This window comes from Ambystoma mexicanum, chromosome 5p, assembly GCF_040938575.1.
Source record: "Ambystoma mexicanum isolate Mex_15411 chromosome 5p, UKY_AmexF1_1, whole genome shotgun sequence".
NCBI lineage: Eukaryota > Metazoa > Chordata > Amphibia > Caudata > Ambystomatidae > Ambystoma > Ambystoma mexicanum.
In genome coordinates, this window is record NC_090930.1 from 270,476,416 (window position 1) to 270,488,579 (window position 12,164).

The following is a 12,164-nucleotide window of genomic DNA, read 5'->3' on the forward strand; positions in this document are numbered from 1 at the left end:
ATAGGAACCCTTCCCTAGGTCAAAGGTGAGACTCAAACACTTCTCCACCGTTCGGCCCACGAGACGGCTTCTCGGAGGGCGACGGTGGGGGGGGGATATTTCCTCCACTTTGTGGGAGAGATCTCGACGTTTAGAGGTGGAAGAACATGTTTTTCCACCCATAGTCCATGCTGGGCCTTTGTATTGGACCAGGGAGCGATTTGAGACCTGTATGGATAGGTTAGATAGGTTGGTTTCCTTTTCTGGCCAAACCACACTTAAAAGACCAAGGGATGAAAATCCTCAGGGCCCTCCAGCCAAGACTTTTCGACCCCCAGGAGGAGGAACTGTACACATGACCTCACTGAAGATGACCCCTATGTTGACACCCAGGACGATCAATTCATGGATCCTGCAAGATCCTGTGGAGGGCTGGGGGTGGGGGTGGGGGGGGGGGGGGGGAGACCCCGATGTGTGACCCACAGCCATGGCAGTCCCCTTTGCCCCCTGAGACTGTGGATTTGGCCTCTCCACAGACTACTCCTGTTAGGGAGCCTTCTCCTGTGGATGATCAGCCCACGTTCAATGCCATGCTACGCAAGGCGGCAGCATGCTTTGAAATCGATACGGGGGAGACTATCCCCGAGGTTGATTTTGTGGAAAAAAATCATCAAAGAAAAGCCACCGGCTAGCCAGGCCATTCCTCTCCTCCAAAAAGCGCCTCACGCCCTCTATCTACATCAGCCTTGGTCAGGGGTGTCAACCCACGGATTGAGAAGCTCTTCAGCCCCTCCCCCTCTGATCCTCTATACATTCGAGGTCCCTCCATTCCAGTCTCTCTTGTGGTGACCACCATGAGGAAGAGGGAGGGGGTTCCTCTGTCCACTGGAGAAGCACCCCCTGATAAGGAAGGGAAGAGGCTCTATGCACTTGGGAAGAGGGTTACGGCCTCTGCGGCTTTCGCTGCGCAGATTGCCAACAATACAACCCTGTTGGCAAGTTATGCTGATGCCTAGTGCGCCTTGTTACGTGAAGGCCTACAGGAGGTTCCTGAACCACTCCGCACCCGTCTCTTGGCCACGGTTACCGAAGGCACTCAAGTGAACCAAAGCATCATTAAAAATACTTTAGAGACTGCAGGAACGGCTGGGCGTTCCTTAGTTCAAGGCATACTCCTCAAAAGGCATGCATGGTTTAGAAACTCAGGGTTCAAGCCAGAGACTCAGGCGTCCCTCATTAACAAACCCCTGGAGGACTCCAACTTGTTTGTAAAGGCGGTTGATGACGCCCTGGAAACAGCGAAAAAGGAACATGAAACCTTGAAGACCCTGGACCAGATACCTAAACGCTCTAACGGGCGTGGACCTGGCAGTAGGTGTCTTTTTCATGGCCAACGCCAGCCTCAGCAGCAGTATGCCTCAGTCAACAACTGGTCCTTCCCTCAGGGAACCAATGGTTATAACACGCTGTATGCCCAGAAAGGCCAACGTCGTGGCAAAGGAAGGGGTCGGGGCCTTACTCCTAGAGGCTCCCCGGCTGCAGTCACTAAATGAACCGAAGATTCGGGTCCCCTACCTTGCCTCCCCGGTCGGGGGCCGGTTAACATCTTTTCTCCAGGCATGGGAGGGAATTACCACAGACCGTTGGGTACTGTCAACAATTTCCCACGGCTACTGTATAGAGTTCAGCCGGTCCCCGACATGCAGACCTCTAAAGGGAATACGTGTCACATCAGAACACCTTCTCATCCTCCTTCAGGAAGTAGAATAGCTGCTGGAAAAAGAAGCCATAGAGTTTGCCTCTGTCACAGATAAAGGAGGGTATTTATTCAGTGTAATTCCTTGTACCCAAAAAGGATCGAACCATGCACCCTGTATTAGATCTGCGCCCAGCAAACAAATTTGTAAAACCTCAAAAATGTTGTATGGAGACTCTGAAGGAAGTAATCCCCCCTGCTCACACAGGATTACATGGCAACACTGGACATGAAAGATGCATACGTTCATATTTCAATGTTGCCAGCGCACATGAAATACCTCATGTTTGTGATAAAAGGCAAACATTATCAGTTCAAAGTGCTACCCTTCGGCAGAGCCTCAGCTCCAAGGGTATTCATGAAGGTACTGGCAGTGGCAGCAGCACACCTGCGCTAGTTGTCTATTCCGGTTTATCCTTACCTCGACGACTGGCTCTAATTCGAAACAAAGGGACGGCTTCGTCCCCACCCCCTACCCTTCCCACCCCCCAACAAGAGGGTCCAAAACATGCTGTTTCAGATCCCTCAATATGTAGCCGGTCGAGGTGATGGTACGCAAAGCCATGCGATTGCTAGGAATGATTGCGTCATGCATTACTTGATTCCTCACGCGCGCCTGTGCCCAGTGCAAGATTGGCCCAACAGCCAGTGGTGTCAGGCCAGCGGACAATGGGACGATCTATTGGTTGTCTCATAAGCCCTGGTTCTCTCGCTGCAGTGGTGGTCTAGGGAGAACCTCGTGAAGGGGAACTCCTTCACCACCCCCCTCAGTGGAAGCCACTCTAACCAGACTCATCACTTACAGGATGGTGGGGGGGGGGGGGGGGCCCTCACCTGTCCCATCAGACTGCGCATGGAGTTTGGACTTCCAAGTGTGGCGTCCTACCATATAAACCTTCTGTTGGTGGTCTTCAAAGCACTGAAGGCCTTCCAAACACATCTACAAGGAAAGACAGTGCTTATCCTCACGGACAGCACCATGGCTATGTATTACCTGAACAAGCAGGGGAGCACTCACTCTCCAGGACTGTCCAAGCTGTCCCAGAACATTGAAGTGAGCTCTCAAACACATGTTCCTGTTATCACATGTACCAGGGGAAATCAATCTTCTGGCAGACGGACTCAGCATAGACTTCCCTCTACCAGCAGAGTAAGAATCTCGATTACACGGAGACATCGTCTCCAATGTTTTCGCAGAATGGTGCTTCCCAGAGATCGACTTGTTCGTAACTCTGGAGAACGCCCAATGCCAAGATTACGCCTCCAGGTACCCCCAGAACCGTTCCGAGGGAAATGGACTCTGGATAAACTGGTCAGGGAAATTTGTCTACGCAAAACCCATTAAACTTGGCAGAGAAGAGCCTGCACACACTTGATGTGCGCAGAGCGGTCATGTTTTATATGGAAAGAACTCGACCACTAAGGAAGACTAATCGGTTCTTTGTCTCAGAGGCGGCAGGAAGAGAAGGAGATGCAGTTTCTAAATCCACTATATCTAGATGGAAGCATCACTGTTTTTCTCTTGCTAAGAGAACTGCCCTTCAAGGCTAGAACACCTTCTACTCTAGGCCCTGGGGCATCCATAGCATTCATTGCAAATGTTCCCCTAGAGTCCATTTACAAAGCGGCAACCTGGAGTTCTGTACACACCTTTACAAAACACTATTGTCTAGATGCTCATTCTAGATCTGATTCCCAGGTGGGACAAGCAGTACTAAGACATCTTTTCTCTACCGTTCCTTCTCACAACCCACCTCCAACTCTGGGTACTGCTCGCTAGTCTATGCACAGCATATGATTCTAAGCAGATTAACAAACATCAGAAGACCTGCATTACTTACCGTAAAAGCATTTCTGATGGTTGTATCTGCTTAGATTCACATGTGCCCACCCTTCCTCCCCAGTCGGATGGAAGGAACATAGACGTCCCATTATTTTTCCTCTTTTCTGTAGTCCGTCACGTACGTTAGTCATAAGGCTCCCTCATGGCAGAAAAATACCATCGGAGGGACCTCGGCGTGTGAGGGATTTTGTGTACAAATCATGTCACTATAGGGATAGTGTTAGACACTACTATGCCGACGTCCCTTTCGACTCTCGAAAGACGAGATGCAATACTCTGCGAGGACCACTGGATGTCGGACTATATGCACAGCATGTGAATCTAAGCAGATACAATCATCAGAAATGCGTTTATGGTAAGTAATGCATGTCATCTAAAGGAAACAGTTAAACAGTTTAAAAATCTCACCAGAACGCTTCTGGCAAGTCCTTTTTGTTGAATGTCTCATGTCGAATTGGAGTAATTGGGATTTTGTGTACAAATCATGTCACTATAGGGATAGTGTTAGACACTACTATGCCGACGTCCCTTTCGACTCTCGAAAGACGAGATGCAATACTCTGCGAGGACCACTGGATGTCGGACTATATGCACAGCATGTGAATCTAAGCAGATACAATCATCAGAAATGCGTTTATGGTAAGTAATGCATGTCATCTAAAGGAAACAGTTAAACAGTTTAAAAATCTCACCAGAACGCTTCTGGCAAGTCCTTTTTGTTGAATGTCTCATGTCGAATTGGAGTAATTGGGTTTTTACATGCCTTGAATTTGAGGAACAGACAATGAATCAAACTGGTTTATGATGTATGTTCAACCTGTGAATGTATTCATTATTCTTGCTTTACAATGCATTCAACGGCCACACCACATTTAGGTGACTAACGGCTTATAAACTCCAACTTTACGTTTATGCTTGAAGGACCGCTCCACTGTGGAAATTTTTTTAACACCATGAAATTCAGCCATTCCATAATGATTTAAACCTTAGGTTTACAGAAATTTCTATTTTTTTCTTTTGCTATATCTGGTTTTATTTATCATCTTTTGTTGTCTTTGCTCTTTGGTGGTTAACTGACATGTGGTGGAAGTTTTAAGATCAGTTTTCTTTTTTGCTTTTAATGTAGTATTTTCAGCTGTGTTTTTTCCTTATTTTTAAATTAAAATTGTAAAGTTGATTAAGCTATATCAATAAAAATATTTACAATATAAATGTGACACTTGGTCTTTTTAGAGAACATGTAACTTATTCAATAGAGGTTGGGTTTTTCCTCCAACTACTCTCGCAAGTTGCTGAGTGTAAGAGGTTGATATAGAAAGAAAATAACCACTGTACTTTTACTATTGGAACTATACTTGTATTACATTACTGGCCTTTGCTTTCTCACTTGCTTTGCCACGTTACTTTTCTAGTGTTTTCACTTCACTCTGAACTGTTTGAAAAGTACTAAATCAAGTAGCAGGTTTCTGATGTCGCTCTGCGCTCACCATTTAATAGGCTTGAGAAAATTTGGCTGGCACATCACGGGTTGAACTGAGGTATCGCCATACCTTTTTGTTTCAAAGGAATCAAAAAGTGGTGCTCCCTGATGATCTACTTGAATGATAAATAACTTGACTTGGCTAGTTTAGGTTTCCTTTTCTTTTTTTCTTTGTTATAATTGTAGGATATTTAAGTTGGGCAGAGCTTTGCAGCGTTCAATGTGTTCCATGGCACATGCAGAACCCTGCAAAGCTCTGCCCTACCTTTATACAGGGGAACCATCAGGATGCATTAAAGAACCAGACATGCAGTAAACAGATGTATAAAGTGTGATAAGAGTTGCAATTCTGGGATTTGAATTGTGAAGGAATGTGGAGCACTGTCTTGATGAGGACCGAATTGTCGACACGTGTCACATAAGGGCAACTGAAAGATCCTACAATTGGATTAAAAAAAAGGAAACCTAAAGTATTGAAGTCAAGTGGGCTGACGTTAATCGGGGTGCACCACTTTTTGATCTGTTTGAAAAGTAATGTGGTGGATGTACATATGTTAATACCAAGTGTTTAATAGCTTTACTTGCTGGTTTTATTTGCAATTAGTTTGTTTCAAGGTCTTATGGTAATGTACATTCATTTTGACTTCGTGTGCTCATATAAAACTTTCACCATCCCATCTTGCATTACCTTGATAGTTTGGCAAGGTATGAATCTTTTCCTTTTCACCAGAATAGGGTGAGCTTTGCACACCAGGTTGATTCTTAAATCTCTGCAACCCCCAAAGTTGCAAGACTTGGTTGAAGGAGCAAGTCCAAGCGGACAGAAGGTAGAATCAGGCCAGGATACTGTTTAAGGCTGCATGTATCTACAAAGCAGTCACAAGTAGTGTACCTAGCAGATAAGCTCCACATGTGGTGGCACACGCTTCTTGCACAACTAAGCTATCAACCTGCTTGAATCTCATTGTCTTCAAAGAATCCACTTGTCACGCCGCAATGCTCTAACGTGATCTCGTTCTCTGCTCTGAATGCCTCCACAATTATACAATTTTGCTAATCTCTCAACGTGGCATGGAAACACAGATGCACAGACATCAACTCACAGTACTGCACTAATGTTAAAAGATGCAAGCACAAACTCTAGCTACACTTTGTACAGCACTCCACTGCTATCGAAATAAATGGGATTGGATAGTAGGGATGCCGTTGGAAGCCATGAGGAAAGCTCTTCAATTTTTTGAGGAGTTCCGCTTGTGGCAGCGGACAGCATCCAATGACTGAATTTCAGAAAGACAGTTGGCAATCTGTTCTGAGAAGGCTGGGGTGAACTAGGGAAAAGAGTATGATTTGTGTAGTCAGCAAAGAGGTGATCGCGAAAGCCAGAAGAAGAGCTTTCATATTGGGGCAGAGTTCCAAGGACTGATCTTTGGAATGCTGACTAGAAGGTGTGTGGAAGTCTGAGGTTTGTGAGTGACCGGAGATTGTAAAAGATATACCTTCAAAGTATGTCAATCCAGGTGAGAACCCTTTTGTAAAACCCAAGATCTTGGAGAGGGGATGGGGGGGGGGGCGTAGTGGTTGACTGTCCAAAATGCGAGTGGGGGCACAAGAGAAGGCTTGAAGTGGTGAGCAGCAAAGCAAGTTCATCTGCATGAGTACAGTGTACTGTATTAGCTGTAATTACCCTGTTCTTGTCTTTTCAGATGAATTTGCCAATTAATATTAATCCCAATACAACAACCAGCACTGGAAATTGTGGTAACCTGACAGCAAACCTTACTCTCACCGACTCCATCATTGGAATCATTGAATTCATCTTTCTTTTTGTAAGTATATAGGATGCTTCAAAATTTGGACCAAAAAGCTTCAGGTGTTGGTCTTAGAATATCAATTTAAACTTGAGATATTTCCGGTTGCTGAAACATTTTTCCCTTTAACATTGGCTTGATTGGCTATCTTTTTGGCATAGTAAAGTAACTTATTTTAGTGTAATCTAACTAGATAACTATCTGGTCCACTTGCTGCAGTTTCAGTCAGAACCTGATGTAGGGTTAGCAATGATATTCACAACCACAGTTGAGCAAAACCACTCTTGTAGCATTGACCCAGCAGCAAGGTTCAACTGAAAAAGGCGCCCAATTGTGTAATAAAGTTAACACTTGGCAGACTTGATAAAGAAAAGACATACAAGTTACAAAAATAGCTTTTATTACAATACTTTACTAGGGCACACTTTTAAGGCAAGTTGCGATAATGGTTTATTTTTCCATCCGATTCAGATACATTTTAATGGTGCTTGTTGTTGGGGAGAATTCTCATTTCTGTGCTAATTCCCTTCAACCTTGGAGACCCTGAGCTCTTGTGCTGTACTTTAGGACTATGTCAACCTTGGACTGAGTGAGCCCTTTTCCTTGTGTTTTGACCTGATTTTGATTGTTCCTTTTTGTTAGGCATCTACCTTTTTGTATGATGTGACACTGCACATTCAGTGCAGTGTCAGATGAATCCTTTAGATTTCTCACAAGGTTTAAATACCTTTTCGAACTACCGTTCCCAAGAATAATAAAGTGAAATTGGCTTTGTAGGTCCAGCACACACCATTTTATGTGGACTGCTGGGGGGGTGTTACTTGGTAGCCTTTTATCCTACCTACTCATGTAACGATAACTACCTTAAATGGCTGTTGGGAGTGATTTCATTTTCCTACCATTGTGCATTTTTACCGCAGGCTGAATCCTCGGCTCCAGTACTTCACCCATTTTGTCAAAATGGCCCCAGTCTTTTTTTCCTACCATTTTCTGTTTGTGGTCTTTCTTGGGTTTTACTCTGCGTGCCAAGCCAGGTTTGAGCCCTTTGTTCGTTTCGCCTTTGGTGGGCTTCAGGACTGAAACCTCTGGCTCCAGGGTGTCTAGAAGGGCAGGACGCGAGGAGATTCCTGAAACTTTCATTAGGAATGCCTGAATGCACCCAGTCCTGATTGGCTGACTGACCTTGGAGGACAGCCATCCTGCTGTTTGTATGACTGCTAGGCTGTGCATGAATGGGAGAAACCTGCTTAAAAGACGAGGATTTTGGGACTGAAATCTGAGTGGACCACTGGGAAGGAAAACCTGACAAACAGTGAACGAACCTTGCTTGCTGCATCCTCCTGAATCTTTGATTTCCCCGGTGAAGCCCTGCTGCTGTTCAGAAACTGTGTTTTTTTTTTTTTTTTTTTTTTTTTTAATCGACGGGACGCTCCGGAAGGGACTTCTTACCTTGGGTTAGTGGGACCAACTAACCCAAGACTAAATCCGGTGGACCATTTTCCCCTACTGACTGTGCTTTGGTGCTGCAGGAACTGAGTGCCAGGGGTAGAGAAATCCATAGTCGAGTACAAAGTCTGTGTTTAGACCAGAAGCTCCTAGAGTTCCCTCAGGACCCTCCAGAAACAGGGCGGCCAGAGCTAGAGTCCCCTCACCAGAGTGCAGGACTCAAGGAGTGATTGAAGCCCAACCGGTATCCAAGATCCGCGGTGGTGCTTTTTACCACATGCTGAAACTGCGAAGTGCTCACTGACATGCACGCCCGTAGCTACTGCCGACCTCCGAATTGCTGCCGCAGGAGTTCCAGACTGCCTCCCTCTTGTCCTGACTGAGACCCAGGATCTGCATCGCTGCAACCAGACAGAAGCCAGCTGGACCACTTCTAACCAAAGGTACTGTTCTGACTTGGGGTACTTAATCTGTGTCTGTAGCTTGCTCTTCTCAGTTGAGACTTGCAGTAGAGTTGATTTTTGCTCTAACTTTCACAAGTGTAACATTTTGTGGCCCTACAGTGATTTTTCTTCAACAAATTCTAACTTTGTGGAAGACTTTTACCATCTAAGGGCCTCGGCTCCATAGACTTTGCTCCAATTGACTTTGGCTCTCCTGGCTCCCTGCAGACTCTTCTATTCCATTCAACGTTGATTTTTACTGTCCCTCATAGGTGTTGCATTGGTTTATTAACTAATATTGCTGGGAAAGATTTTTATCTAGATTCCATTGGAAGTGCTTGCATGCTCTGAGAACCTGTTCAACCCTTTTTCCTCCCTTTAACATTTCCTTTCTGCCAACCTCTGAATCTACAAAGTGATATATAAATGCCATTATGGTCCTAGTTGAAGTCACCTGCGGGTGTAGGAAGTGTGCAAGGAGCATCTCTAAACGGTATCTACTAGCTTTGTGTCGATGCTAGAGAAGTATTTTAAAGTGTATTTGATTGCTACATATATTTCCCTTTTTACAGAATGCTTATTTAAAAACTACTGTTGAATAAATGCATTCCGAAACCTTGAGTGTAAGTGCTACTTGTATTTGCAAATTTCATTGCTACCGCTTACTTTTACCCCTCTTGAGATGATCCTGGCTGCTCACACTACCAACTTGTGTAGTACAGACCTATACTGTTCTTTTGTTACATTCTTTGGTCTCCCTTCTTTTCGTCTTGCTCCTCTGAAATGTATTCATCATTCTTCTAATCGCATACTTTGTCATCTTTCTTACCATGATTCCATTTGTTTCCCTTGGATGGTTACCTTTTCAGTACCAACTTAAATTTCGGTTTAGTTTTTAAATCTCAATGGGCTTGCTCCAGACTATCTTGCTGCTCTGCTGTCTTTGTATACTCTTGCTCGTCCTCTTCATTCTTCTTGTCTTTTTAGGTTGACTGCCCCTGTCCATCTTGGGCTGAATCTCGTTTTTGCTCTTTTGACCTTCTTGCGCCCCTCCATTGGAACCTTCTTCTGCTTTCCCTTCGATCTATCACCGTCTATTCCCTTTTCTGGGTCTCTTTTAAAATCACTTGTGTCACTGTCCATGATTATTGCTTTGACTTGATATCTGAATTACTTTATTTCATTCATTTTGTGCAGTTGTTTTTAAACTTTGTACAGCGCTTTGGATAAAAGTGCTTTACAAGATCCAATCTAATACAAAATACAATACGAGGACAAGGTTTGTGTAGTCTCCCACAGGGTTACTACATCAATTCTTGTTTAACACTTGTCTTGCGTTGCAATCGAGGCAAGAGTTTGATTGCCCCTTGTACTCTGGCTTAGTAAAGGCAATGTTGCATAAACACTTTCGGGGGATTGGGTCCTCCGACGTATTCCATATCTATGACCGTAATCGCCACATCTGTTGCTGCTTCGGAAAATCTTTCTGCGTCCTGCGTCGATGCCGTTGATACGCTGTCCTCGAGGGCCTCCCTCGAGCCGACGTCACCGGATGTTAGAAGTAGGACGCACGACGACCGTAGCTCAGTTCCGTTTTTTTAGTGAACGGGTTCGCTTCGGAGATCTCGGCGCGCCTGGATTCTACTGAATCTTGTTCTTTCGGTTCTTCGAACCTGTTTCTTCATTGCTATCGTATGTCTTTGGCTTCTTCCACCCCGCGGTCCGGGCTTAAGAAGTGTCGGGTGTGCTGGTCCAAGATGTCGCTGACAGATGAGCACGACGCTTGCCTCTGGTGCCTCAGGGAGGGCCATGATACGGACGACTGTCGACTGCCAGTCGCTCACATTGAAGGCCTTGCGGGAGCGTAAGAAGAAGCGGTCGGTAAGGTGTCCAAGCCCCGGAAGTTACGTTCCACTGGTCTTTCGACTGACAATTCGAGGGGGCGACTCTCGGCATCGTCCTCGTGAGTCCGGGGTTCTCGGTCTGGGAGTCGGTCCCGCCATTCCTCTGCCTCTTGGAGGCACCTGAGACCGCAAGAACCTGTGATGTCTTCGAGGAAGACATCGACACAGGTTGCGCCGAGGTCGACTGACTCTCTCGAGGGCCCCGCCTCCGAGGAAGTCATCGGCGCCCAGGCTGTCGAGAAACGCACGGTGCTCTGCCCTCGAGGCCTGTGTTGAAGTTGTCGGCGCTGCACTCGATGCCGATTCCCTCGACACCTTTCGAGGAGGCCTTGTTGGAGGTACCCTGTGGCACGGTGGCACCCCCCAGAAAGGCGCTGGCCAAGGCTAAACATGTCTTTTTGCCTTTTTCTGTACCCTCCTTCCAGCCTCTGGATTATGTCTGAGGTGGAGGAGGGGTCTGAGGAAGGTGAGGTTCCTGCAGGGGTTCCTGATGACATTGTTTCTGGTCATAGTCAACTTGAGGACCTGCGTCAGTCGCTGCACGACGCCAGTGGTCTGGACACCTCTCCGGAGGTGAAGTTTGGTAGGCCGAAGCCTGGCACGCATGCCGAATCCTCATATCGGCGCCTCAGGTCGCGGGTCACGGACTACCTGGGGTAAAGCTGCAGCGACGTCGTTGAGCGCTGTAGTTCGCCAATCTCCGCCTTTTCGTCCTAGGGGGACAGCAATGGAGGGGAGGTTCCTTTCGATATTGCTCGTCATTTAGTAAATCGAGAGGAGCTGCAAGTCAAAGGGGCAAGAGGTGGAAAATGAGGTACTCGAGGTGCCAAGGCCGCGCGAGCAGTTGGCTCTTTGCTTCAGCTCAGTCATGAGGCCCATGCTTCTCCAGTTGGGGGAAGACTGGCGCAGCATCTTGTAGAATGGCGTGCCATTACTTCAGATGTGTGGGTTCTGGAGATCATAGCCCACGGCTATGGTCTTCCTTTCCGGCAGAGGCCTCATGACTATCCACCAGGGAATCTCTTTGAAGAGTCTGGAACTGCTCCTTGCGCAGCAAATTCAATCCCTGCTGCAGAAAGACACCATAGAATTGGTGCCTGTAGAGGAGAGGAACAAGGGATGATATTCCCCTTATTTTTTGATTTTGAAGAAAGACTGAGGATTGAGACCATCATGGACTTGCGCGGTTTGAACAAGCTCCTCAGGAAGGACAAGTTCAAGATGGTTACTCTTTCTCAAGTCCTCCAGGCCCTTCAACTTCAGGACTGGTTGGTGTCTCTCGACCTCAAGGACTCTTATTTACATGTGCCGATCCATCCCAAGCACAAGAAGTACCTGAGGTTCGCGGTTGGCGACTTGCACTTTCAGTTTCGGGGCCTGCTTTTCGGATTGACCTCTTCCCCGAGGGTTTTCACCAAGCTCATGGTGGTGGCAGCGTATCTCGGGGAAAGGGGATTCACGTCTACCCCTACATGGACGATTGGTTGGTCAGAGCGCGCTCTCCC

General features: G+C 46.4%; 1 protein-coding gene across 2 annotated transcripts in view; it reads left to right on the forward strand.

The window, feature by feature from the left end:
- LAMP2 (lysosomal associated membrane protein 2) overlaps positions 1-12,164 on the forward strand; it is an 868,131-nt gene that overhangs the window by 349,995 nt on the left and 505,972 nt on the right. For both annotated transcript variants that reach the window (XM_069612679.1, XM_069612680.1), the window contains exon 6: positions 6,762-6,884. In XM_069612679.1, coding sequence (XP_069468780.1) covers positions 6,762-6,884 — 123 coding nt within the window. The remainder of the gene's footprint in view (positions 1-6,761; positions 6,885-12,164) is intronic.